The following is a 26,807-nucleotide window of genomic DNA, read 5'->3' as shown; positions in this document are numbered from 1 at the left end:
GAGGTTGTGATGAAAACAGGTATGTACAGGTTTTATTGGGACATTTTGGGACGGGTGACTGTGGAGGCAATGGGGAATGCCTCTGTTTTATTCTTATTAATCTTAACATTTAGTTGAATGGTCAACTGCATGACTTGAGTGGGGCAAGATGGTGCAGTGAAAAGGAAGATGGGGCCTGACCTCCCCTGAAAGCAGTAAAATTGAACATCTCTAATACATCATCAACAACAACCATTATTTTAATCATAGTATTTTTGAATTAATGATATGAATAGGTTAAAGGAAACATGTTTTTCAGCGAAGGACGCATAGTATTTTCTCTATGAATGACTGGCAATGACCGTGTAAGTCTCTCTCTCTGGGGAGCGCACTCTCCTACCTTTTTATATTGAAAGTAAACAACAACAGTCATTGTGGTCTACTGTAATATACATTGTTAATGATGAACAAGTTGGACCTTGATGAGGTATGATGAAGGGAAATTCCCCACTGCACAGTACTTCCTTGTACTAACTTCATATACTGATTTGAGCATTCATTATGCTGAAATCGGTAAAGGGAGCACTCCTCCACTTGATCCACTTCTCTTCTCTCATCTTGATGATACTACAGATAAAATGGAAATAGCTGTGATACAGTTCATCATCGTCGGAGTCATCTCAGGTGAGCTTTCATGCCTTCATACAACAGATTAAGACATGTAAAAGCAAATATGTATCCTCTTACCTCTAAAAGCATAGACCAACAATTGATGCAGTATTATGAAATGTTTCTGCAAATCAGCAGTTTGATGTTTTTACCCAAGATGAAATTACATTCTTATTGGTAGTTATATCAATGCATAGAGCAGTACATAGACACATTAGTTCTGTGAATTCTATCCTCACTCTAAGCTGTCCCTTATAACTACGACAGTGAAAATGGAGCCACATAACAATAAACTACATCATGGAGCTTAGTGTAATGGATTTATTAATTTACTTGTTTCTCTTAACTCAGACAAGTAGAGTCCAATAGCCTACTTTACTTATGAAAAGATGAACTTACTTGTAAACAAAATATATACCTGAAGCAGTTAATTATTTAGAACAGAAAGAAAGAATCTCCAACTGACTTTGTGTTAGAGGACAATTAGCTCATCTGTTCTAAATGCCCTCATATGATAGGTGAAAGAGGTTTGCAATTTGAAAATCAGCTTAGCTTTAGTTGAATGTTGTGTGTGATTGTGGTTGTGATCAAAGACACTGTCCCACTGACCAAACACTCAACTTATTAGAGTTGTTCTCAGACCTGTAACTGTGTGTTCCAGGTTTAACCAAAGGAGTTGAAGTGTTGCCAGACCGTCTTTTGAATGCAACTGCGGGAGGGACAATGGTGTTCACCACAACACTGACTCCATCAGAGAACCCCTTTACATTTGTGGAATGGAAATTTGGTGACCAAAGTATAATCAGTACAAATACTAATGCAACTGCAGATTATGAAGGCAGAGTCACCCTCTTCACTTCTACTGGATCTCTGGAGCTCAGGAATCTGGTTCTGAGTGACAGTGGAGAATACAGAGTTCTCATTATACCACAGGGAGGATCATTACTGGAAGGAAACACCAGACTGGAAGTTTATGGTGAGCAGATGTTTCACTTGTGTATCTTCTAGTGCTGAATGGAGATTAATTACAGCAATAGAGACAATATGATTTTCTGCCAACGTTTGAACTACTCTGGTTATTTAACTTGACAATGATTTTTAAAAAAAATGTTTTGGTCTGCACTCTTTCCTTTGGTTTGAAGTGGTGGAACATAGTTGGGAAGAGGTGGTGTAACAGAACAAAGGTGTTTTCTGTATAGTAAAGTTGAAGCATCATCTTAATCAAAATCTGATGAAAGTTGTGGCATTGGGGATGTTTGGTGAACAATACTGTTGACGCATCAACAGTGGAAAGGCAATAATTAATCATAGAAAATGTCCAAATGTGACACATTTGAAAATCCAAAAGATCTTGGGCGAAACATAATTCAGCACGAGTTGAATACAATCTAAAAGTGTTTATCTGTCCTCTCTGGTGGAAAGCACAAGCCTTTTTTCATCTAGACCTAGACTAGATCAAACCTTACCTAACTTTGTGCTTCGTGGGGGTCTCTCAAAGTAACCCTAACAAACATCAGAGCACAGAGCTACAAAATAATTCCAGAAGTCTCTCTCTTTCTCTCAGGCATTTTGTAAGGGAGTCTGTGATATTGCTGTTACTAGTGACTTCACTTTATTATGTGGCCCATGTACATGAGTTCGACTCATGCACAGCATCACACTTCTTGCAACAATTGTGTAAAAAAGAACACAACAACAATATATTTCTTGGGAAAAAGAAACGGTATGACAGTGTATACCCCACATGTTTCTTTTAACCTGAAAAGCCTGACTCTTTAGACTTTGTCCCATGTGCACTGAAAAGACAGTTTAACATCTATAATTATATTTTTTCAAATGAGGAAGTGGCTTTGACACTTCCTTTTCTTGACATGAGATTTGTTTGTGTTGTATGGAAATGTGTTGAAAACCATGTACAGTATTAACTATTTGTGTTTATTTTTCACTTCCCCATGATCCCCTGGTCTGCTATCTTGTCTCTGTGTGTGTGTGTTGTATCCTCTTTTCACATTTGATGTTATCAGATATAAATGTATTTTTCACTGCATGAGAAAATAGACAACTTTTTTCACACTTTTTGAAAAGCGTCAGTTGCCTTAGTTGAGAGCTGGCAGCCCTGATGTATTGTAGAAAATGTGCACCACACGTCCCATCGCTGCTGCCTTATCTGTTTTATAGCTCTGGAATTTTATGGCTCAAAGTGGATCAAGCTAGTCATAAGGAAATAAATTCTTAAGGAGGTTGAACCTAAGTTGTTGCATTATGTTTGTTTAGTAGTTACTTGCGATGTGTTTTACCTGTGTTCAGTTATCCCTACCTCCTGTTAGAAAGGAAGTATTTTTGAATTTAGTAATAAACGTACGTCAGAGAACATATCAGGATGTGAGCGGAGGGGAGATTCCCCTAAGGTGTAAGGGTCAGAAAGTCACATCGGGATCAATTCTGTTTGCTTGAGGTGGTTACAGGAAGGTAGATAAGATGACATTTACATTCCAATAAAACATGAAGGGGTCATTATTTTAGTCATTACTGAGTAAGCTGGAATTGTCAAAGCAGTGTGCCTTAATATTAAATAATGTGGTTTTTTTTTAATAGCAGAAAAAAAAAACAATACTGTCCTGTAAAACGATAAAACAACATCTTTAAATTTACCACTTGATTGCTTAACCTCAAATGTTCACCGTGTAGTTTTGGTGAAAAGAAGAGAAGGTTCTTTGGTGATTGATTGTTTTATGTCTAAACAAACTAAACAAACATACTCTTTGTTTTCATGACTGAATAAACTGAATAGACAAACTGACAAAGGACCGCACCACTTCATACTGTTCTACTTTGTTTATATTTGATGGACCCTGCCACATTTCTTGCTTCAGACAATGTTCTGTTTTTCATTTTTTTCTAATTACCTCATTATTATTTTAAATATTAAATTATGAGTTTAAACTTCTTCATATATACCTAGTGCCCCTTTAAAAAATTAAGTTCCAATTACAAAAGGCCATACAAAAACTTGTTATTGGTTTAATAATGTGCTTATTCCAACTTGTCATATACATTTAACTTTTATGTGAGTGACGAACCCAATGAGAATTATTATCAGTGTCTGTAATTACTTAGCTCTTTGGACCTTTTATAATATCTTTTAGCTCATTGTTTTGGTGTTCCAGCCTGAAGCTTGACTATTTTTCTAGAGGCCTTGCTTGCGGCAGCAGGAGGCTGTTTTCAACATAGCCAATGGTACAAAACCTGCCAAGCACCAAGTGGCAGACAGAAAAAGAATCAGATATTTCTCTCAGGAGTAGTTGGAGATAAAAAGGAGAGGTAGAATGAAACTTACATTTGCCAGGTGACCAGAAACAAAGCTCCAGATATTACTCTATAAGTGCTACACATCCAACCTAAAAATGTTTTTCAAATCAGCCCAAACAGCGAATAAGTGTTGATGTTGTCTTTACCTTAATTGGTTATGGCAAGTTGAAAGATTGCATGCTACTTTCAGAGTACAAGGGAGAACTTTGAAACGATGACATTTGATTAAATGGAGAGCACAAAAGTCATGAGTGTTATAAATGTTCTCTGTTGTGAGTCGAATGTTCAAGAAATTGTGGTTTTAATGAAACACATACACACACACACACACACACACACACACACACACAACATAGTTTGACACACCACCTTGTGTCACATGTTCCAATCATGTCGATGGCATGTAGATAGAGTTAAAGGTCGTTTAAAAGGGCAACTGTTAAAATAACCCCAAAAATGTACTTTGAATATATATATATGAACTATATTCTTTTACTCAGTCAACTCTGAGTTACTTTGTTCCTGTTTTTCATATTTTTCACGTAACATCCATGATCTTTTTCCCAACAGAGAGAATATCAGGCGTTGCTGTCACATCATCAAACCTGTCGATTGAAGGGAACTCTGTCAACTTAACCTGTGATGCTGCTGCTGGCTCCATCTTTACCAGACTGTGGAAGAAGGATGACTCAGATCTGATCCTGACTGACAACATGGCACTTTACGAGGAGAACAGAGTTCTGTCCTTTAAAAGTCTGTCTAAAACAGACAGTGGAAAATATTCTTGTGAAATCAGCAACCCTGTCAGCAACGATAAAGCTCAGTACATCATGATTGTTAACTGTGAGTAACAGTAGAGTTTATATTTACTGCTCAAAATGATGTGTGCCATAACATTTTACTCCGGAAATGTTTTGTTCCAAATAAGTTTTTACATTTTTTAATCACCTGTCGAACAAGCTTAACAGTCTTTATTATTTGTGCTGCTGTAAAAACCTAAAATCTATTTTTCAGATGGACCAGAAAATGTTCAAATTGAAGGCCCAAGCAAGATCGATTTTGAGCAGAACTTAACATTAACCTGCTCTGCTGAGTCTGAACCACCTGCTAGTTACACCTGGACACTGAATGGGACAGAGATACACAATTCTTCTGTGTTCACTAAAGTCATCACTGGGATTTCTGACAGTGGCAACTACACCTGTCAAGCCATGAACAACATAACTGAGAGAACATTATCAGCGGTGCATCAAGTGACTGTAACAGGTACCAAGATGGTGCTCTTGCACTGTTAGAGCGTGCCATTGTCAGATTTATCCATTTCTTACCCACTTTTCTTTTTTTCAGCCATCCAAGGTGAAACATCGAGCTGTTCGGCTGGTTGCATCGCTGGAATAGTAATTGCCTGTTTGGCCGTCTGTGCAGCAGCTGGTGGTGGAGGGTACTACCTCTATACCAAAAAGTAAGTGGAAAATAGCTTTAATCTGTAAACCAGGAGATTTTTCTAATTTTCATCTTAACAGCTCAGTAATACCTGGTTTAGACCAAAGAACACAATCACAGATTCACCAGGAAAAGTTAAAAGTTCATATTGAGTCCTAAGTATATAGTGTGGGAAGAGCGCAGATAGAAAATGTGGAACCAGAATCGGGTTGATATGTGACAACAAAACTTTGCTAGTGTTGCAATATATTCTCTCTATAGTTCTAAGCCTGGCTTAAAAAGCCTTCAAGGTAATATCAGCCAGACATTTCTCCTTTTTTAAAAATCATGTATCAATAGGTGACTGTCTTAAGATTACCACAACCTTAATGCCAACCTTATTCACCTTACTTATCAAACTAACATTATACGTTACATCAAATCAAACTGTACGATCAACAGTAAAAATCAGTTGTATCGGGATATAACCACACATAAACTCAACTGTCTTGTTCCTCGATGGTAAGTTTTGAATATGTTAAAACTACTATCGGCCAACAGTTGCTATTCACTCAGTACAGAAGATCGTTCCTCAAAACAACAACTCTTAACTTAAATCTCTTGTTTCCTTTTTTGTCCTGCAGGCGATCAGAAAATTAAATCATCTTGACCTGCACTGAGAAGAAGTGACACCAATTTGTTTAGAATTTCAGCTTTTTCTCCTCCATGTTAAGATTATCCAGTTGAACTCACCGGTAACACGATTATCAGTGTATCTGAATGTGTTATTTTTAGACACCCAGAAACAGAAATATGCTTGAAGCTGCATTCACTGACTCTTTAACTACTTGGAGGCAAAAGAGCTCCACAGGAAAATGCAGTGACATTATATCCTCATCATTTCAGGGCCAGTGCAGCATATGAACACCTGATGTCCATTATTCACTCTTTTATAGCAGGTAGTCTTTACAGTTAGCCTTTTGCTGAAAACTCTGAAAACACAATGTGTCAAGTCAGTGTTGTTGAGATAGCTGAAAATCACAATGCTTCAACATGCTTTACAATCGGTACAGTGTACAAAACCTCTTATGCCTCAATCCTTGATTTACTAATAAGCAAAGAAGTCGGATGCAACAGTCACACAGGCAATCAAAATCATCAACAGAACATACACATTATAATTAAAGAGTTTCAGATACATTTAGATTATAAAATATTTTTACTGATCCAGGAGGTGCTGAGCAGCTGGAGGTGTGTTGCATAAAGATTGTTATTTTTGAGAGTAATTGAGAGATAACATAATAACTTTGGACCTGGGTGACATTTTAGAGTCCCTTTATGTTTACTGTTTTAAGAATATAGAATATATTTATTTGAAAATAAGTCCACTTGCTTTTATTGCACATGAACAGCTGAGTAAAAAGAACCATTTCTTGTTCTGCTTTTAATAAATAGGGATAAATATGTATTCAATTATGTTGTTTGATATTTGATGCATTGAAATGACTTTCATTGCTATAGATATCTTTTGTATACTTTGCTTATTTCTTACAGTGTATATCTAATCTTATGTTCAGTGTTCTCTTATGTTCCGACCTCGATATTGAAAAATTGAAAAATGATTTGGTTGAGATAAGACATTATGCACATAATGATAAGCTTGTCTATGTCATGTGGTTCTGACAGCAATTGAATATGTAATGTTGTTTAAATATAATATCCTAACACTGGCAACTGTGTGAGAAAGGAGATTTAAAGTGCACTATTTCAATAAAACTGTATGTACAAATGGATCCTATTGTCCTTTACATGAATTTACACTATTTTTGTTCCTTACAAATAACAGTAAGTACAACAATAATGACACATTAATGGTTAAATGAAGTAAATTTCAACATTAGCTGACAACTTATTGTGGTAACAACTGCTACTCAAAGCCACTAGAGAGACTTTTGTAACTTGCAAGATTCCAATGAAAAATAACATAACAATATATGCTTGGTGGGCTCATCCTGGTCTCAATCACCTCCACCTGTCCTGGTGAACTCTCTTATATTCCTTCCTGTACCTGTACACCACCCAGTGCTCAAAGCACCGTCATGCCAAACACTGCAGTATGCTGCTCTCTGGTGGTCTTTACATGATTCACTGAGAAGTATATCTTCCTGGATATCCAGTGTCTCCCTGAGACTGTAGTGTAGGGAATGAGAAACACTTCGAGACACAGGGGGGATGACAGTTTCCCTCATTCATATGGTCGGAAATACCTGTGATCAGTTTTCAAGTCTTCTCCTCAATACGATATACAGAGCAAATTCACAGTAAATTAATGTTGATTGTTTCACTGTTCAGTGCCAACATTATTAATCATTATCAAGACTGTTGATCATTGAACATGTCACGACTCCTGTTTGTGTTGTCCTTTGTGTCTGGTTTTTGGTTTCTTGTTTATGATTTACTTCGTTGTATCATGTCTTGTGTTGTGTTTTTTCCATGTCTTGTGTCTCATGTTCTGATTTTTCCATGCCCTCATGTGTCCTTTAAGTTCTCCTTTGTTCTTCCCTCTGGCTCCCTCTGTCTGTTGTCTTGTTCCCTCCTGGTCTGTTCCTCTGTGCTCCTCCCCCTCATTATCACACCTGGCTTCCTTCCTCCTCTCTCCTCACCTGTGCCTCGTCATGTCATTAGTGTCTGTGTATTTAGTCTCTGTGTTTCCCTCACTCTTTGTCTGGTCATTGCTTTCTGTTTGCGCTTGTTCCATGTTCCATGTTCCATGTTCCATGTTCCATGTTCCATGTTCCATGTTCCATGTTCCATGTTCCTGTCCCTGTCCCTGTCCCATTTGGTATGTCTTGGTTTTGAGTTTTTGATTTTGAGTTTTTCATGTTTAAGTTGAACTTTGATTTTTTCTTTGTACTTTGTCTTGCTGTTAAGTTGCTACTTTGCCTGGTTGCTTCAGTTGTTACTTTGCTTTTTGTCCTGTTTTGTCTGCCTTGGCTTTTTCTTGTTTTCGGCTTTTGCTTTATTAAAGCTCGCTTTTTGTTCCACTTTATCTTTGACTCCGTGTGTAACTGCATTTGGGTCCAGCTTTCCCTTCCTTAGTTTTCCCTTTTAACCCTCCCCTGACAGAACAGAGGTATGTTGATGGGTAAGTCCCTATCGCACAGTCCTTCCCTATACCACCATCATAAATTGAAATCTGCATCCATTATGCGGAAACTAGAAAAGGGACAGTGAAGTAGTGTGATCCTCTTCTCTCTTCTCATACTTGGTGATACTGCAGATGAAATGGAAAAAGCTGTGATACACTTCATCATCCTGGGAGTCCTCTCAGGTGAGCTTCTATCACTTGATAAAGCAGACAAATCTTTACTAACTTATTTCTGTAAATGTTACCATCAACAGTTTATGTAAAATAGCCTCAACATTAATGTATTCAGTGTAAAACTGAATTGTCCCCTCAGAAATTTCTCTAATATCTTACTGTTGTGTTTGATGAATTATTCCCAATTCTCTCTCTCTCTCTATCTCTCTCTATCTATCTCTCTATCTCTCTATCTATCTATCTATCTATCTATCGATATAGATAGATATAAAAATTAGCAACACAAGCAGCTGTACACAGAGGTTTCAAATAGAAGCAGACATTATGACAGAACTGAATTACTAGAAGACATTCAGAAAGCTTTTTTTTTTTTAATTTAGCACAACAGAAAATGAAGAGTCTTCCTCTCTCTGTTAGAGAAAAAGTTGTCTGTTGTTGTGATCTTCATTTTCTTTCAGTGATATTTTGTCAGAGTGGTTTATTTTGCAAAACACTTATTACAATTGTTCTCAGACCTGTACCTGTGTGTTCCAGGTTTAACCAAAGGAGCTGGTGTGTTGCCAGACGGTCCTCTGAATGCAGCTCTGGGAGGGACAGTGATGTTCACCACAACACTGACTCCACCAGAAACACCATTTTTAACAATGAACTGGAAATTTGCTGACAGAAATATAATATCTTTTAGTGGTGTAAACGGAACTGCACCAGAGTATAAAGGCAGGATCACCCTCTTCACGTCTACTGGATCTCTGGAGCTCAGGAATCTGACTCTTAATGACAAAGGAGAATACAGAGTTAACATTCAACCACATGGAGACTTTGCAAAGGAAGGATCCACCAGACTGGAAGTTTATGGTGAGTAAATGTTTCATATGTTATATCTCTTTCAGCTGTAGATTAAATCAAAAGATGATGACACTGTCTGGGATTGTTTGTGTATTTTTTCAGCACTGTCAATGCAATCTGGTCAAATCACACCCACACATTGCCCTGATGAGGTGAATCTTTTTTTTTTTTTTTTTTTTTTAATCAGTCTAAACATTGATTTTAACTGTTGCACATTCACAGTACAATGAGCATTCAGTGTTATTAGAATGAGAAAGGACTAATTAAGTTTTAAGATAACGTATCCTTAATTTGCGTAAATGTGCTGAACTTTCACAAATTCTCTACCAAAAAAAAAAAAAAAACATTATTTATAATTGCAAGTTTTCAACTGCACATCACAGTCTTCATCAGTGAATTGAGTTTGCTAAGTCATCACTGAGCACAGTAAATCATCCACATTAACAATGACAGATATTGGATTATTTATTGTATTTATTTATCTTAAAGTCATACATATTAAGTGGTATAAAGCTAGACTGCATTAGATTGATTGGATTTTGCAACAATATTTTTAAAGAGCAACCACTGAAACATAATCGTATAGCGTCAATGTAAGTTTAGCACAATATCAACAAAAAAAAATAAGTGAGAAAATGTTCTTCGTAATGGCAGGAGCTGGTGTAAAATTTCAAGGTGCAGCCACAAATATTTAGCATCCCATGACAAACATATGGTTCACTTTCAGCCACTGCAGTGTTTCCCTGTTCTGTACCTTTGTTACATGGTGGCAAATTATAAAACCCTTTTGTTTCCCACCCACAGAGACAGTCTCCAATGTAATGGTAACTCCCAGCAGCACAGACTTGGTGGAGTTCAACAGCTCCGTCAGTCTGTCCTGCTCCACCTCTGGATCCTCTCTCACTTTCCTCTGGCTGAACGGCAGCACTGAAGTTACAGCAAGTGACAGAATTCACCTCACTGATAAAGGCGCCACCCTCACTATAGTCAATGTGACCCGCTATGACCAGGGACCATTCAGGTGTCATGTGTCCAATCCAGTAAACAGTGTTACCAGTGATCCAGTAAACCTCTCCATCAGCTGTGAGTCATTAACTACAGTCTCATTACTTTATCTGACAACTGCTGAAAATATCAGAGTTTAAATTGTTGTCACAACTGAGTGAGGAGTGGCCTTGATTTTTTAATTTGCTTGTTTGTTTAGTAAATTTTGTTCCCCTGTGTTTTTCACCTACATTTAGTCCAGTACAGTATCACTAATCTACAGCACAGTTGTACTGACCTGTCGTTTTCTTCCCATTTCAGACGGCCCTGAAAATGTAATCGTCAAAATATCTCCATCGCAAGAATACTATGAGGAAGGGTCAAACATCACCCTGTCCTGCTCAGCTGTTTCCAAACCTTCTGCCCTGTATTACTGGTTTCTGAATGGGAGCGTGATGCCCCATACTGGATCAGAGATCAACATTCAGATAGGTGAGAGTGGAAGCTACAGCTGTCAGGCGTTTAACCAGAAAACTCTGAGATATGACACATCTTCACCTTTGGCTGTAACTGTGTTGGGTAAGTTTTGAATAAAAAAAGTTTCTTGAACAAACAAATGTGTAATAAAACTAGTGACAGTCTTGTGATGGGATCACACCAGCTGCAACACCAGCCAGCATGTTGACATTCTGACCCATCAGTACTCAGTCATTACTACATTATACCATTAGGACTGCTAAAACTAATTTCTGTAGGTTGGTGTTTTATAAATTTTGTCTGTGCGTCATGCATGTTTTTGTATGAATTTATGTTGATGTGTGATGTATTTGTATCTGTTTCTGTATCAACATGATGACTGTTACATAGATTAGATACAAAAAAAAAAAGCAGAGTGATGCAAAACTCAACTTTCCTGACATTTTTGATATTTTAGCTGTATGTGTGTGTGCCTTTGTTGAAGTGTGATGTTTAGCTTTGTCCTGCATACCTGTTTAACAGATATAATTATATTTTGATCATGAGGAAGTTTGAGTCTTTGAAGCTTCCTCTTTTATGATGTGAGGTTTGTTTGTGTAGCATGAGAATGAGTTTGCTGTCATGATTCTCAATTCTCAGTTCCATCAGACAGTCTTGTGGTATAGTTACATGCAAGGCCTTCAAATATGCTATCTATATGGTTTATGTATCTACTGCACATTATCATTATCATACTTAAAGCCTAAACTTGTCATTACTTCATCCAAGCCCCAAGAGCTTTTACAAACCTTCAAAGTCCATCATGAATGTTCATCATGGTGTTATTAATACAGGGTGATTTTTCCCAAGTCTCATTTTTTAAAATTCATTTATTTAGCTGACACTTTTATGAAAAAGTTACTTACAATAAATGCATCCAGCCATGTGGAGACAACAGCAACTTTACCAAATAACCTGAACAATTGAATATCTAAAACTTTATCTAATTTGTTAACATTTATACTTGAATCATGTCAGAGACATTGTCTAATAGTGTATTCACCACCAGTGAAGTGAGTTCAACCACGGGATCTTTTGTGTTTGTTTGTGTTACACATGCAGTGTTTATTTGCCCAAAACAATCAGATTACTATACAGTCAGGCTTGGGGAGTAACTGAATACATGTAACAGGATTACATCAGGATACAAAAAAATATAAGGTACCTATTCTGGTCAAGTTGTCATTGTTATTCTGTGTTCTGTATCATTTCCCCACCGCACTGGATTCTAAGGTTGAAAAGGGATTTCTCATGTTTTGCAAAAAACAGAATGGGCTAACTAAAAAACATGGACAAACAACTAAATAAAGAAGGCATAAACCAACTCACGGATAAAGTGTGACAATAATCAAATAGATATTTATATCTTGCTCTGAAATCACATAAAGAGGGTCAGAGGACAGAGGATGTTGTTCACTGTACAGATTTTGATTTTGATTTGATAAAGGAAGAAGTTATGGTATGCTTTGTATCCACAGGTATGATTAGACAGTTCCTGTTTGGATAATGTTGTAAAAATCATGTTCTTATCCCCCTTTTTTTAAGTCAACCCAGGCAAAACATCAGGCTGTTCGGCTGGTTGCATCATTGGAATAGTAATTGCATGTTTGGTCGTCTTTGGAGGAGCTGCTGGTGGAGGGTACTACGTCTATAACAAAAAGTAAGTAGAGAGATATAACCATGAAGCCATTTTGTTGTTATCAAGAATCTCAGGATAGAAATTCTTAAAATGTGTAATTAATCTGTCTGAGGTTAGGAGTCCGGTTACTTAATAGAAAATAAATTAATCCCCATCAAAAATACACAGGAATTCTACTACATTGATGCATTGATTCATATAAGAAAACAATCTAATATTAAAATGTTATCATTTCCTTTTAAATGGTATTTATAAATGAACACGACATATCTATCTGTTTTAATTTTGAGTAGCATCTGGGTGCTGATCACATTATTGCTATATTTTTAATATTTAGATTCAACAACAAAGCTCCGCCACAATCTGGTCAAAAAGGTTAGTAATTACTTGATACGATTATCTTACAAGTATCGTATATAATTACATAATTATATATGATATATGATTATTTTACATAAGAATAATCAGTTGTTATAATTGTTTTGCCTAGAAGTCGAGGAACATGTGTATGAGGACACTTCTGTGGTGTATGAGAACATATAAAATCAACCGTTTGATTCCATTTAAGGTAAGTTTTTAACTCACTATTCTGATCAAGGGAAAAGGTATGAATAAAAGGAGAAGAAGCAAAAGTTGTTTCCTGTATAATTAGATTAATCTTAGTTTGAATCAATTAAGAGTAATACAGGCCCACAATAACTGTCCACTCAGTGTAACAGACAGTTAATCAAAATAGCAGCTCTTGAATCACTAAGTATCCTTTGTGTCCTGCAGGTGATCACACAATAAAAAACCTTCATCTGCACCAAGAAAAGAAGACACACAGATGTGTTTAGGATTCCAACTATTTCTCATCTATTTTTAGGTTTTACAGTCAAACTCAAGTGTAAGAGAATTACTAATATAGCTGTGGTATATTCAGACATCCAGCAATATAAGTGGCTTCAATTAATTGACTTTTTTGCCACGTGGAAGAAGAAAAGCTAATTGAAAAGATAAAACATGACAGATATAGACATAATATTGTCTTACTCATGTTTATGGCTAATGTTTTAACAAAATCCATTTACCCAGTATATTGTAACATTTCCTAGGCATTTCTTCAGACACCTGTTGGATACAATTCAAAAATGTACTCTTCTTTTAGCAAGTAGCATCTACAGTTGGTTTATCAGAGATTTTTGCCAAAAACTGGAGGGTTTTTCAAGCCAAGCCAACTTTATTTATATAGCCATAACAGTTGAGTAAAAAAACATTTCATGTTGTACTTCTGCAACACATTGGTGACGTTTGAATCATTGAACTGTTCTAACAGCAATTTAATATGTAATTGTTGTTTAAATGATGTCCAAACACTGGCAACTGTGGATATGAGATTTTAAAATGTATAGTAATTCAATAAAGCTGTATATACCAGTGAATTATATTACTGTGTGCTTTATCTGATACATTTAATTTCCACTCATGAATTAGCAAAATATATGGTGCACTATGACTCTGGTCACAAACCCTTCAACATTTCAACAAAGTTTTAATCCATGACAGCAGAAGATGTTAAAACTTTCTTTCATGTTAAAGTCACAAAGATGGTACAAAAGACCAATCAAAGTCTTCATTGATTTATCTTTGAGAACTGTACAGAGATGAGTCACCTGCATGTTGAGTTTCAACTCGTCTGCATGATGAGAAAAACACACTGAATCTTCATTAATAACCTACAGCTGCAAGATGTTTCCCTCTTGTGGTCTAATTGTCTTTTGTTTTAGCTTATTGGTGGATAACAATATGGCTAAAATACCTCTGTACCTGTCTCACACAGTATATGAGTAACTGTGTAAACCCCTGAATATTTACTGTCAAACTGTAAAGCATCTGCTGTTTGGAGTTTAAAATATATGTATCACTCCTTCCCAAGACTTGCTTAAAATCTTTGATCATCTTTATAATTGTTGCTCCATGACTACATTGTCAATGATTAACAAGGTGGACTTTGTGGCTCATTAGATTGAAATTGCACAGTACTTCCTTATACAACATTCATACACTGAAATCAGCATTCACTATTCTTAAATTAGTAAAGGGACGGTGAAGTAGTGTGAGCCTCTGTTTTCTTGTCATATTTGATGATACTGGACATGAAATGGAAAAGACTGTGATACAGTTCATCATCCTGGGAGTCGTCTCAGGTGAGCTCTTATTATTTGATATGGCAGAGGAAAACAAATATCAGTTCACTTATATTCACAAAATAAATTCATCAGTTATTCATGTTTCACAGCATCAGATTACACTGCCTTATAGTTTTGTGCTGGGATATCTTTTTATACTGAAAATAACTCTTGCTCTTAGTAATACCGATGCAGAGGCACATCAGTTCAGTTTGGATTGAGATATATTTGATGGTACTTGAAAAGTAGTGAAAATGTGCTCCTATCTGTTTGTCTATTTTTTTGTTTAATTTCTGATCAATAAGTTGATGACATTCAGTATAATGTAAAACCTAGATAACCAAGTTATTTCAGCTGCTTAGAAATCCGACAACCAGCTTTTGAATTGTTGTGTGATTGTGGTTGTGATTAAAGATATTTTGTGCTTCATTTTTCAAAACACTCAAATTATTTGAGTTATTTTCAGACCTGTAACTGTGTGTTCCAGGTTTAACCAGAGGAGCTGGTGTGTTGCCAGAAGATCTTTTGAATGGAACTGTGGGAGGGACAATGGTGTTCATAACAACACTGACTCCATCAGAGAACCCCTTTACATTTGTGGAATGGAAATTTGGTGACCAAAGTATAATCAGTACAAATACTAATGCAACTGCAGATTATGAAGGCAGGGTCACCCTCTTCGCTTCTACTGGATCTCTGGAGCTCAGGAATCTGGTTCTGAGAGACAGTGGAGAATATAGAGTTATCATTGTACCTCAGGGAGAACCAACATTGCAAGGAAGCACCAGACTGGAAGTTTATGGTGAGCAGATGTTTCACTTGTGTCTCTTCTTGTGTGGAATGGAGATCATGTTTAGCAATAGAGACATTACAATATTCGGCCAAAGTTCGAACAACACAGAATCTAAAAGTAAGTGTTTATCTGCCCTCTCTGGTGGAAAGCACAGCCATTTTTTTTTTTTTTATCTCTGGCTACACCCAGCACCACTGATGCATCAGGTCAGATGTGCTTTATTGACCTGTAGCCACAGCCAACAGTGATGTCAAGTGCCCTGAAGTACATCTGTACACTGGGAGACCAAACCTAACCTAACACCCTCCAACCCCAAAGAAGAAGCAGCTGTTTACTGGTTTCATACATTTTGAAATACAGTCAACATGTAAATGTGTGCATTTTGAAATCAGTTGAAACATTATGTTCAAGCAGCTGATGAAAGGCAAGACACACCTCAGACACAGAAGCAGACAGGACGCACTTTAAACATGAAGACCAGACAGCTTATACAGAGATGCTGGAATATGAGATTTGTTTGTGTAGTATGGGAACGAGTTGAAAACTTTGTACAGTGTTAACTATTTATGTAAATTTCTCACTTCCCCCGATGGTCTGAATGACACTGCTGTCTTGTCTGTCTGTGTGCTGTCTGTATCCTGTTTCACATCTGATGTCATCTGATATGCATTTGTTTTTCACTGCATGAGGAAATAGATGTGTAGCCCCTGAAAATTTCTTTGGAAAGAGTCAATTGCATGAGTCTCACAGTCGATATATGACAGTTAACAGCCTGCACAAAGTCTGTCTGTTTTATTGCTCTGAAATTTTATGGCTCAATGTGGATCAAGCTTGTCATAAGGAAATAATCGTTAAGTCAAACCTCAAGTCCTCTCAAGTCTAAATGAAATGTATTTGTTTTTTAGTTACTTGTGGGGTTTTCAGTTATGTGTTTTGTATGGTTTATGTTATCAATACATTATCATTATCATACTATACTGGCTGTGGTTTATTTTTTTGCTGTTTTATTTTGAACTTACATGATCCTATGTCACGTCTCACTTCCTCATCCCTTTGTCCATTTTTCCTCATGGTCTGCACCTCTCTGATATGTTTCATCTGTGTCAAATTATCTCTACCTCCCTCTGTCAGTTTGTTGGTTTAGTCTCCCTAGGTATGTCACCTGTTCCCAAATACTTGTGATATGTTTCTGGCTTTTCATCCCTGATTTCCCGTGTTGTTCCTAGTTTATACCCATGCCTTTTTGATTTGGTCATTTGCTTTCAGTTTGCGCTTTTGTGTTTGCATTTCATGGATTATGGTTCTTGCCCTTGTAGTGAGGGGCACTACGGGGAGTAGCCAAACAACGCCACGGGTGGAAGTGCACCCCAGGAAATGTTTTTCCACTGTTTGGAAAATGTATAATAAGTCACAAGACTGTTATTGAGGAGCCAGGGATGTGGCTTCACAAATAAACATTTTATTGTAGTAATCAAAAATTATCAAAGCTATCAGCCAGTCAATTATTCTTTTATTCCACTGCAGTGGTTCTCTACCTTTGTTACGTGGTGGAATATTATAAAACTATTTTGTTTTCCACCCACAGGGCCACTCTCCAATATAATGGTAACTCCCAGCAGCACAGACTTGGTGGAGTTCAACAGCTCCGTCAGCATAAACTGCTCCTACTCTGGAATCGCTCTCTCTTTTCTCTGGCTGAACAGCAGCTCTGAAGTTACACAAAGTGACAGAGTTCAGCTCACTGATGGAGGCGCCACCCTCACTATAGTCAATGTGACCCGCTATGACCAGGGACCGTTTGAGTGTCAGGTGTTCAATCCAGTAAACAGTGGTACCAGTGAACCAGTAACTCTCTCCATCAGCTGTGAGTTTACCTGCCTGTTCAGTAATTTATCTGACAACATCTGCATGATCCTCAATTGTTTGCACAAAATACTGGGAAACCATTTTTAACCAGGAGTGATCCAGTACAGTAATCACTGTAATCTAAAGCACAGTGCCAATTGAATCATTTTACAGTCAATGTCATTTAGAAAGTGTTATGTGTTTGTGCAGAGGAATCAGTTCTTATGCCTCTGAGTAAATCTGCATGCCAAATCCCTAGTGCCTTTATTTTCCTAACGTTGCATGTTGTTTTTTTTCTTTTGTTGCTGTTGTTTTAACCCCTATATTCAGATGGCCCAGAAAATGTAAACTTGAACGTAAAAGTGTCAAAAGGATACTACCTGGAAGGTTCAAACATCGGCCTGTCCTGCTCAGCTGTCTCCAGACCTGCTGCCCAGTTTTACTGGCTTCTGAATGGAGACAACCTGAATGATACCGGACCAGAATTCAAACTGGTGAACATTCAGATGAGTCAGAGTGGAAACTACAGCTGTCAGGCCTTTAACAACAAAACTCTGAGATATGAAACATCTCAGTCTTCAGCTGTAACTGTGCTAGGTGGGTTTAAATTAATTGGTTTCTATAAAACAATATGGATACAGAAATATGGAACAAAAAGACACAATACTTACAATTGTTTGCAAGGATGATACTTGCAGATGGCTGAGTTAAAGGCCATTTACAATGTACTATTTAATATATATAAACTTATAAACTCTGAGTTACTTATGTTCCTGTTTTCACATTTTTCACCCAAAATCTATTATCTTTTTCTCAACAGAGAGAATATCAGGCGCTGCTGTCACATCATCAACAAACCTGTCGATTGAAGGGAACTCTGTCAACTTAACCTGTGATGCTGCTGCTGGCTCCATCTTTACCAGACTGTGGAGGAAAGATGACTCAGATCTGGTCCTGACTGACAACATGGCACTTTATGAGGAGAACAGAGTTCTGTCCTTTAAAAGTCTAAATAAAACAGACAGTGGAAAATATTCTTGTGAAATCAGCAACCCTGTCAGCAACGATAGAGCTCAGTACATCATGACTGTTAACTGTAAGTATCTGCAGAGTTTATATTTACTGCTCAAAATGATGTGCGCCATAACAATATTTTGTTCAACATAAGATTATACAAAAAGAAGAAATTTTGAAATCACCTACTGAACAAGCTTCACATTCTTTATTATTTGTGCTGCGGTAAAAACCTAGAATCTGTTTTTCAGATGGACCAGAAAATGTTCAAGTCAAAGGCCCAAGCAAGATCGATTTTGACAAAACCTTAACATTAACCTGCTCTGCTGAGTCTGAACCATCTGCTAGTTACACCTGGACACTGAATGGGACAGAGATACACAGTTCTTCTGTGTTCACTAAAGTCATCACTGGATTTTCTGACAGTGGCAACTACACATGTCAAGCCATGAACAATATAACTGAGAGAACCTCATCAGCAGGGCTTCAAGTGACTGTAACAGGTACCAAGATGGTGTTGCAAAATACCGAAAGGGAAGTTGTAGCAGATTTTATAAAAATCATTCCAACAACATGTGTCAGACTTTTTTTTAATTTCATGAAACAGCAATGGCTGCATAAGCAAAACTGTAAAACTAACCGACCTTAACCCATAAAACAGTAAATTTAGACTATCAGTTTCTTACCACCTCTTGTTTTTTTCAGCCATCCAAGGTAAAACATCAGCCTGTTCGTCTGGTTGCATCGCTGGAATAGTAATTGCCTGTTTGGCCGTCTGTGCAGCAGCTGGTGGTGGAGGGTACTACCTCTATACCAAAAAGTAAGTGGAAAATAGCTTTAAGGTGTAAACCAGGAGCCTTTTTCTAATTTTCAACAATCAGTCAGTAAAGATGTAATTGTAATAGCTCAGTAATACCTGGATTGGACCCACGAGCACAATTAGAGATCAAAGTTAAAAGTTCATTTTAAGTTCAAAGTATATTGTGAGGGAAGAGCGCAGATAGAGGTGGAAAAAAAAAAGTGGAACCTGAACCAGGTTGATATGATATGTGACAGCAAAACTTTGTTAGTGTTGCAATATATTCTCTATATAGTTCTAAGCCTGGCTTGAAAAGCCTTCACAGTAATACCACCTCAACCTTAACGCCAACCTTACTCTAACATTATACATTACATTAGGCAAACTGTACAATAAACAGTAAAAGTTGCGTCGGGATATGAGCACACATAAACTCTATCGTCTTTCACTTGAGGATAAGTTTCGATTAAGTTAAAACTACTATGGGACAACAATTGCTATTGTCTCAGTATAGAAGATAATACCTCAAACAACAACTCTATATTTAAATCTCTTGTTTTCTTTTATGTCTTGCAGGTGATCGGAAAATGAAAACATCTTGACCTGCACTGAGAGGAAATGACATCAATTTGTTTAGAATTTCAGCTTTTTCTCCTCCATGTTAAGATTATCCAGTTGAACTGAACACTAACATAGTTGTCAGTGTAGCTGAATGTGTTAATTTTAGACACACAGAAATATAAATATGCTTAAAGCTGCATTTATTGACTCTTTGACAGCTTGGAGGCAAAAATCACAATGCTTCAACAGACTTTCCAATCTGCACAGTATACAAAGCCTCTTGTGCCTCAATCCTTGATTTACTTGTAAACAAAGAGGTGGGATGCAACAGATGTCACACTGACAGAACAGGCAATCAAAATCACACACAGATTACAATGAAAGAATTTTAGATCATAGATTTAGATTTAGATTATATTATAAGGTATTTTTACTGATCCAGGAGGAACTGAGCAGCTGGAGTTGTCGCCAAGCGGGTACCTGTACTACACAACCTCCCCTCCCCACAAAGAAGATTAGCAAGAATCAGTATATACCAATTTTGATGACTAGTGAAGTGAATGATAATCCATGAAGGGCACCTAAAGCGGTAACAATCCACATCCAACATCTGCACAAGGCATCAACCAGGAGAAAGGGAGGCTCCTGGGCTACTGCTGGTCCAGGAGAATGGAGCCTGGGAAAAAAGAGAGGAGAAGGACGATAAAACTAGAAAGAGAGGGATAAAGACACACAGCTTGGTAGCTTGAGGCAAACAGAAGCGACAAATAATAGAATTTAGAGAAATATAGTTTTTATCCAGATTCTAAAAAACTCTGGATAACCTGAAGCATAACGATGGGTATTTTTGAGAGAAATTGAGAGATAACATTTTAGATTTGGATCTGGGTGACAATTTAGAGTCCCCTTGAGTTAACTGTATTACAAATATAAAATGTATTTATTTGAAAATAAGTCCACTTGCTTTATTTGCACATGAACACCTGAGTTAAAAAATGCATTTCTTGTTCTGCTTTTAATAAATAGTGATTAATGTGTATTCAGTTATGTTGTTTAATATTTGAAGCATTGAAATGACTTTTATTGATATAAATATCTTTTGTGTACTTATGTTCCAACCTCAATGCTGAAAACTGGAAATGATAAGACATTATGCAAAAATGATGCACATAATAATAATGCTGTCTATTCCATGTGGCTCTGACAGCAATTGAATATGTAAATGTTGTTTGAATATAATATCCTAACACTGGCAACTGTGTGAGAAAGGAGACTTAAAGTGCACTATGTCAATAAAACTGTATGTACAAATGTATCCTATCGTTCTTTACGTGAATTCACAGTTTTTTGTTCCTATTTACTTGCATAAAACAATAGATAAAACAATAATGATGCATTAACGGTTAAATTAAGTAAATTTCAACAATATGCTGACAACTTATTGTGGTGACAATTGATACTCAAAGCCAATAGAGAGACTTTTGTAATTTGCAAGATTGTTTATTCCAATCACAAAATCTCAATCACCTCCATCTTGTCCTACTCTATGCTGTAAAATGCCTGAATAATGAGCTAAATCCTTCATGCAAAGAACCTTGTATGCTAAACACTGCAGTATGCTTCCCTCTGGTGGTCTTTACGTAATTTACTGAGCAGTATTTCTTCTTGGTTTTTCATCATCTCCCTGAGACTGTTGTGTAGGGAATGAGAAACACTTCAAGACACAAGGGGATGAAAGTTTCTCTGACACACGTGGCCTGAAATACCTGTGATCACTTTTCAAGTCTTCTCCTCAATACAATACACAGAGCAAATTCACAGTAAATTAATGTTGAATGTTTCACTCTTACCCCCACTATTAATCATTATCAGTCTCGTTGATCATTGAACAGAGGTATGTTGATGGGTAAGTCCCTTTCGTAAAGTCCTTCCCTGTACCACCATCAAAAATTGAAATCTGCATCCATTATGCAAAAACCTAGAAAAGGGACAGTGAAGTAGTGTGATCCGCTTGCCTCTTCTCATACTCGGTGATACAGCAGATGAAATGGAAAAAGCTGTGATACACTTCATCATCCTGGGAGTCGTCTCAGGTGAGCTTCTATCAGCTGATACAGCAGACAAATCTTATTTCACTTATTTCTGTAAATGTTACCATTAGCAGTTGTTGTATAACAGCATCAACATTAATGTAGTCATGTATCACTGGACTCCTCCCAGCAATCTTTGTGATATGTGACTGTTGTGTTTTGATGAATTACTGAGTTCTACTACTGTCATAATCAAATTAAATTACAGAGGAGTCAAACAGAAGCACAGTGCGTACCTGTACTGTACCGTACACACAGACATTATGACAGAAATATCAGTGACAGAACTGAATTACTCTTTTTCAGCACAACAGAAAATGAAGGGTCTTTCTCTCTCTCTGTTAGAAGAGAATTAGTTGTCTGTTGTTGTGATCAACATTTTCTTTCTGGGAGATAAAACTAGTTTTCATCATGTGATGGACTAATGAGGATCCTTGGTGGCTTTTTTTTTTTTTTTTTTGACAACCTGAACGCCTCATCTCAGCTGGTTAGCAAGAGGTTTTATGTAATTGTGGTTGTGATTAAAGATACTTTGTCCCAGTGCTTCATTTTGTAAAACACTCAAATTATAAGAGTGTTTCTCAGAGCTGTAACTGTGTGTTCCAGGTTTAACCAGAGGAGCTGGTGTGTTGCCAGATGGTCCTCTGAGTGCAACATTGGGAGGGACAGTGATGTTCAATACAACACAGACTCCACCAGAACAACCGTTCACATTTGTGGAATGGAAATTTGGTGAAAAAGTTATAATCGATACAAATACTAATGCTACTGCAGAGTATGAAGGCAGGGTCACCCTCTTCACTTCTACTGGATCTCTGGAGCTCAGGAATCTGGTTCTGAGTGACAGTGGAGAATACAGAGTTCTCGTTATATCACAAGACGGATCATCAGAGGGAGGAACCACCAGACTGGAAGTTTATGGTGAGCAGATGTTTCACTTGTGTCTCTTCTCGTGTGGGATGAAGATCATGTAGAGCAATAGAGAGACAGGCGTAGAACTGCGTATGGACCACATGGACGTGTCCACACCAATATTAAGGTTGATGGAAAAACATGCGCCTCATGCGGCACATCAAAGGATGAAATTCTTTCCCACTTCGGCAACGCCTCCCAAATACATCTGTGAGACAGGTCTGTTTTCTAATTGGCTTAGCTCCCTGTAGGCTGTCCAAGCAGTGCTGGCAAGAGGAGGTAGACACTGTACTTGAGCAACACATGCCCGAGGACGATGGGCAAGAAAAAGAAGGTGAACAAAGTGTAAGTCATCTGAGGACCCCCATAGGCTACCGCTTATGAATGCAAAACATTGTTTCCAACAGTTTTCTCACTCGTAATGGCTGTTTGGTGGACAACAGCGGAAAAGGCAATAATTGATCGAAGGTGTCCAAGTGACACACATTTCAAAATCCAAATGATTTTAGGCGAAACATAATTTATCTCCCGCTAAACAGATTCTAAAAGTGTTTATCTGTCCTCTCCAGAGGAAAGCACAACGCTTTTCCATCTCTGGCTACAACCAGCACCACTGATGCATCAGGTCAGACATGGGCTTTATTGACTCACAGTCTGAGCCATGTAGATTGCTGAGTTAACAGTTGTTTAAACATGCAATTGTTAAAATAACTCTTAAATATGCTATGCATAAATAACTATATTTATTTGCTCAGTCATTCTCTGTGTGTGAACTGTGGCACTATGCCACATGTACCACTGCCGTTTTAAAATGTACTATGAATATATAAACTATGTGCTTTCACTCAGTCAACTCTCAGTTACTTTTGTTCCTGTTTTCATATTTTTAACACAACATTCATGATCTTTTTCTCAACAGAGAGAATATCAGGCGCTGCTGTCACATCATCAACAAACCTGTCGATTGAGTGGAACTCTGTCAACTTAACCTGTGACGCTGCTGCTGGCTCCATCTTTACCAGACTGTGGAGGAAAGATGACTCAGATCTGATCCTGACTGACAACATGGCACTTTATGAGGAGGAGAGGGTTCTGTCCTTTAAAAGTCTGTCTAAAACAGACAGTGGAAAATATTCTTGTGAAATCAGCAACCCTGTCAGCAACGATAAAGCTCAGTACATTATGATTGCTAACTGTGAGTAACTGTAGAGTTTATATTATTGTTTAAAATTATGTGCGCTCTCCTGAAATTATTTGTTCAGCACAAAATTTTATTTTTTTTTAATCTCCAGTTGAACAAACTTCACATTCTTTATAATTTGTGCTGCTGTAAAAACTTGAAATGTCTTTTTCAGATGGACCAGAAAATGTTCAAATCGAAGGCCCAAGCAAGATCAATTTTGAGCAGAACTTAAAATTAACCTGCTCTGCTGAGTCTGAACCACCTGCTAGTTACACCTGGACACTGAATGGGACAGAGATACACAATTCTTCTGTGTTCACTAAAGTCTTCACTGGATTTTCTGACAGTGGCAACTACACCTGTCAAGCCATGAATCATATAACTGGAAGATCATCATCAGCGGTGCATCAAGTGACTGTAACAGGTACCAACAAGGTGTTTGTAGCTGCTATACATCTTCAGAAATTTTGATTGTAGATTTTGTTGATACCAGATGTTGATTTTAACCCACAGTATTATACACAGTATTAAAGGTTTTTCCCACAGACCCAGTCCACCAGCAGATTTAATATTTTAAGCCAGTTATGAGTCAACATGGGCTTGAAATTCAACACTCTCTGTAATTGCCCCCAAAGATATCATATGTAAGAATCCTGCATTAATACAGAATATCTAAAAATGATGAGACATTTATCATAAACAGTATTTTGTTGACCTTTGTTCTTACATTGTCATGTTTCCAGCAAAGTTCAAACCCACAGAAATCCACCATTTATTTTACACACGTCACTGTGTCAGAAAAAACGAAATTTAAGTAATTAAATCTATAAATTTCACCTAATTTGTTTATATTTATATTTGAATCATGTCAGAGAGATTGTTTAATGGTGTGTTCACCACCAATGAAGTGAGTTTAATCGCTGGAATATTTTTGTTTGTTTGCTTTACACATGCAGTTTTTATCTGCCCAAAACAGTCAGATTACTTTACAGTCACGCCTGGGGAGTAACTGAATACATGTAACAGGATTACGTAATAAGGATACAAAAAAATATGTATATTCTGGTAAAGTTCTGGTTGTTATCCTGCGTACTGTATAATTTCCCCACTGCACTGGATTCTAAGGTTGAAAAGGGATTTCTCATATTTTGTGCTAAATATAATGGGGTAACTAAATAAGGTGAACAAACAACTAAATAAAAAAAAAGGCAGAACCACTAATTAATAAGGTGTGACAATAATCAAAAAGGTATTTAAAACTGGCAAGAAATCACATAAAGAGGGTCAAAGGACAGAAGAGATTTTGATGTGACAAAGATAGACATTTTTGTATGCTTTGTATCAACAGGTATGATTAGACAGTTACTCTTTACAGAATGTTGTATAAACTTTTTTTTTTTTTTAAAAAGTGCTTTTTTTATTTAACCTATCCCAGAACAAACATCAGGCTGTTCGGCTGGTTGCATCGCTGGAATAGTAATTGCATGTTTGGTCGTCTTTGGAGGAGCTGCTGGTGGAGGGTACTACATCTATAACAAAAAGTAAGTAGAGAGATATAACCAGGAAGCCATTTTGTTGTTATTGAGAGTGTCAGGTTAGGTTATTCTTCATAATTAATAATCAGTCTATCTGTCATGACTCTGAATTCATGTCTCTGTATCATGTCTTGTTGTGTCTTTGTTTTGATTTTCCATGCCCCTCCTTGTCCTTTAAGTTTCTCCTATGTTCTCCCCTCTCCTTCCCCTCGTCACCACACCTGCTCCTCGTCTGTTCATCAGTGTTTGTGTATTTAGTCTGTGTGTTCCCTTCACTCCTTGTCTGGTCATTAGTGGGCTGTGCTCGCAAGCCCACTATTGTTATTCCTCGCGCCTCTTTTTATTAGTGGGATGTGCTCGCAAGCCCACTATGGACACCTCTATAGCTCTGCTATAGGGTGTCCATAGTGGGCTGTGCGAAGCCCACTATTACTATTGCTATTACTATAAGTTTTTTTCTATTACTATTGCTCGCGCCTCTTCTTAATAATTAGTGGGCTGTGCTCGCCAGCCCACTATGGACACCTCTATAGCAGAGCTATACTATTACTATTGCTCGTGCCTCTTCTTAATAATTAGTGTGAATGCTGAAGGCCTTAGATGGCATTAGATGTGGGACTTACGGTTTTGGATTTAGAAGCCCGAGAGCAACAAGAAGTCCAACAGCTCTCCCATAAGCCGCAATGTTAATTTTGAGCCGAAATTTCTGGTGAAGAGCAGACGGTACCTGTTCTCTCTCTCGCTCCTGTGCCCTCATTTCTCACTTTCCAGAAATAAAAACCAGATGACCGAGTTCGGCCAGGTCTCTACTCGCTCACCATATAGATATTTTTGCCCTAAACATTAAAGTTTTTTCTAAAACCGCAGGGGTTTGGGAGGACTTTTCCCATTCATCCTTATGGGGATTTTTTTCAAATTTCATTCTGCTATAACTTCAGCATACCATAAGCTATAGAAACCATTCAACTATTAAAATGTTCAAGCTCTTTCAATCTTGTACTTTTTTTCTTTTTAACTTTTCTACTTCTTTAGAAAATCAGCTTTTTCTAAACGAAATTTAACACTGAGGAAAATCCTCAAATCCTCTTCCAAAGTCATCGACTTTGCAACTCTTCCTGTCCTTCATACTATGAGCTACACACACCATTCAAGCTTTATAACATATACATATTTTGGCCATAACCATTACAGTTTTTTCAAAGATCGCAGAAGTTTCTCAGG

At 37.3% G+C, this 26,807-nt stretch overlaps 3 protein-coding genes and 1 long non-coding RNA gene across 7 annotated transcripts in view; 3 read left to right on the top strand and 1 right to left on the bottom strand.

Moving 5' to 3' along the window:
- Nucleotides 1-92: 92 nt before the first annotated feature.
- LOC119006557 (carcinoembryonic antigen-related cell adhesion molecule 6-like) lies at nucleotides 93-7,170 on the top strand. The gene is made up of 6 exons (XM_037075399.1): nucleotides 93-663; nucleotides 1,310-1,624; nucleotides 4,528-4,800; nucleotides 4,972-5,223; nucleotides 5,305-5,419; nucleotides 6,024-7,170. The coding sequence occupies exons 1-6, from the start codon at nucleotides 462-464 to the stop codon at nucleotides 6,037-6,039; spliced, it is 1,173 nt and encodes a 390-aa protein (XP_036931294.1). The 5' UTR covers nucleotides 93-461; the 3' UTR covers nucleotides 6,040-7,170.
- Nucleotides 7,171-7,240: 70 nt separating this feature from the next.
- Nucleotides 7,241-7,898, bottom strand: LOC119006565. Its single transcript, XR_005070838.1, has 2 exons — nucleotides 7,647-7,898; nucleotides 7,241-7,569 (listed from the first exon to the last, which is right to left on the bottom strand). It is a non-coding gene; the product is annotated as an uncharacterized LOC119006565 (long non-coding RNA).
- A 470-nt stretch (nucleotides 7,899-8,368) lies between these two features.
- LOC119006560 (carcinoembryonic antigen-related cell adhesion molecule 6-like) lies at nucleotides 8,369-14,112 on the top strand. 4 transcript variants are annotated; one of them, XM_037075405.1, is made up of 9 exons: nucleotides 8,369-8,512; nucleotides 8,660-8,710; nucleotides 9,236-9,556; nucleotides 10,352-10,630; nucleotides 10,853-11,110; nucleotides 12,593-12,707; nucleotides 13,024-13,061; nucleotides 13,177-13,254; nucleotides 13,461-14,112. In XM_037075405.1, exons 2-8 carry the CDS (start codon nucleotides 8,665-8,667, stop codon nucleotides 13,227-13,229), a joined length of 1,110 nt encoding a protein of 369 aa, XP_036931300.1. In that variant the 5' UTR covers nucleotides 8,369-8,512; nucleotides 8,660-8,664; the 3' UTR covers nucleotides 13,230-13,254; nucleotides 13,461-14,112. The 4 variants fall into 4 exon arrangements, with proteins under 4 accessions (XP_036931300.1, XP_036931301.1, XP_036931299.1 ...); XM_037075406.1 differs by having other exon boundaries at nucleotides 8,369-8,524; nucleotides 10,853-11,023; XM_037075404.1 differs by having other exon boundaries at nucleotides 8,369-8,524; nucleotides 13,180-13,254.
- Nucleotides 14,113-14,648: 536 nt separating this feature from the next.
- Nucleotides 14,649-26,807, top strand: part of LOC119005712 (carcinoembryonic antigen-related cell adhesion molecule 5-like) — a 27,532-nt gene continuing 15,373 nt past the window's right edge. The window contains exons 1-10 of the mRNA XM_037073579.1: nucleotides 14,649-14,872; nucleotides 15,342-15,656; nucleotides 17,233-17,511; nucleotides 17,823-18,089; nucleotides 18,313-18,588; nucleotides 18,758-19,153; nucleotides 22,563-22,877; nucleotides 23,788-24,063; nucleotides 24,224-24,475; nucleotides 25,487-25,592. Coding sequence (XP_036929474.1) covers nucleotides 14,827-14,872; nucleotides 15,342-15,656; nucleotides 17,233-17,511; nucleotides 17,823-18,089; nucleotides 18,313-18,588; nucleotides 18,758-19,153; nucleotides 22,563-22,877; nucleotides 23,788-24,063; nucleotides 24,224-24,475; nucleotides 25,487-25,592 — 2,528 coding nt within the window. The 5' untranslated portion in view covers nucleotides 14,649-14,826. The remainder of the gene's footprint in view (nucleotides 14,873-15,341; nucleotides 15,657-17,232; nucleotides 17,512-17,822; nucleotides 18,090-18,312; nucleotides 18,589-18,757; nucleotides 19,154-22,562; nucleotides 22,878-23,787; nucleotides 24,064-24,223; nucleotides 24,476-25,486; nucleotides 25,593-26,807) is intronic.

Source organism: Acanthopagrus latus, chromosome 17 (assembly GCF_904848185.1).
Source record: "Acanthopagrus latus isolate v.2019 chromosome 17, fAcaLat1.1, whole genome shotgun sequence".
NCBI lineage: Eukaryota > Metazoa > Chordata > Actinopteri > Spariformes > Sparidae > Acanthopagrus > Acanthopagrus latus.
The sequence above is the reverse complement of the archived record's forward strand: the minus strand, read 5'-3'. Positions and strand labels throughout refer to the sequence as shown.

Bases quoted from the DNA above. Each gene is read 5' to 3' on its own strand.
- LOC119006557 (XM_037075399.1), top strand. From the start codon at position 462: ATGAGGTATGATGAAGGGAAATTCCCCACTGCACAGTACTTCCTTGTA. The intron at 664-1,309 runs GTGAGCTTTCAT...TGTGTGTTCCAG, and splicing joins CATCGTCGGAGTCATCTCAG to GTTTAACCAAAGGAGTTGAA. The intron at 4,801-4,971 runs GTGAGTAACAGT...TCTATTTTTCAG, and splicing joins GTACATCATGATTGTTAACT to ATGGACCAGAAAATGTTCAA.
- LOC119006560 (XM_037075403.1), top strand. The intron at 11,111-12,592 runs GTAAGTTTTGAA...CCTTTTTTTAAG, and splicing joins TTTGGCTGTAACTGTGTTGG to TCAACCCAGGCAAAACATCA. The intron at 12,708-13,023 runs GTAAGTAGAGAG...TTTAATATTTAG, and splicing joins TACTACGTCTATAACAAAAA to ATTCAACAACAAAGCTCCGC.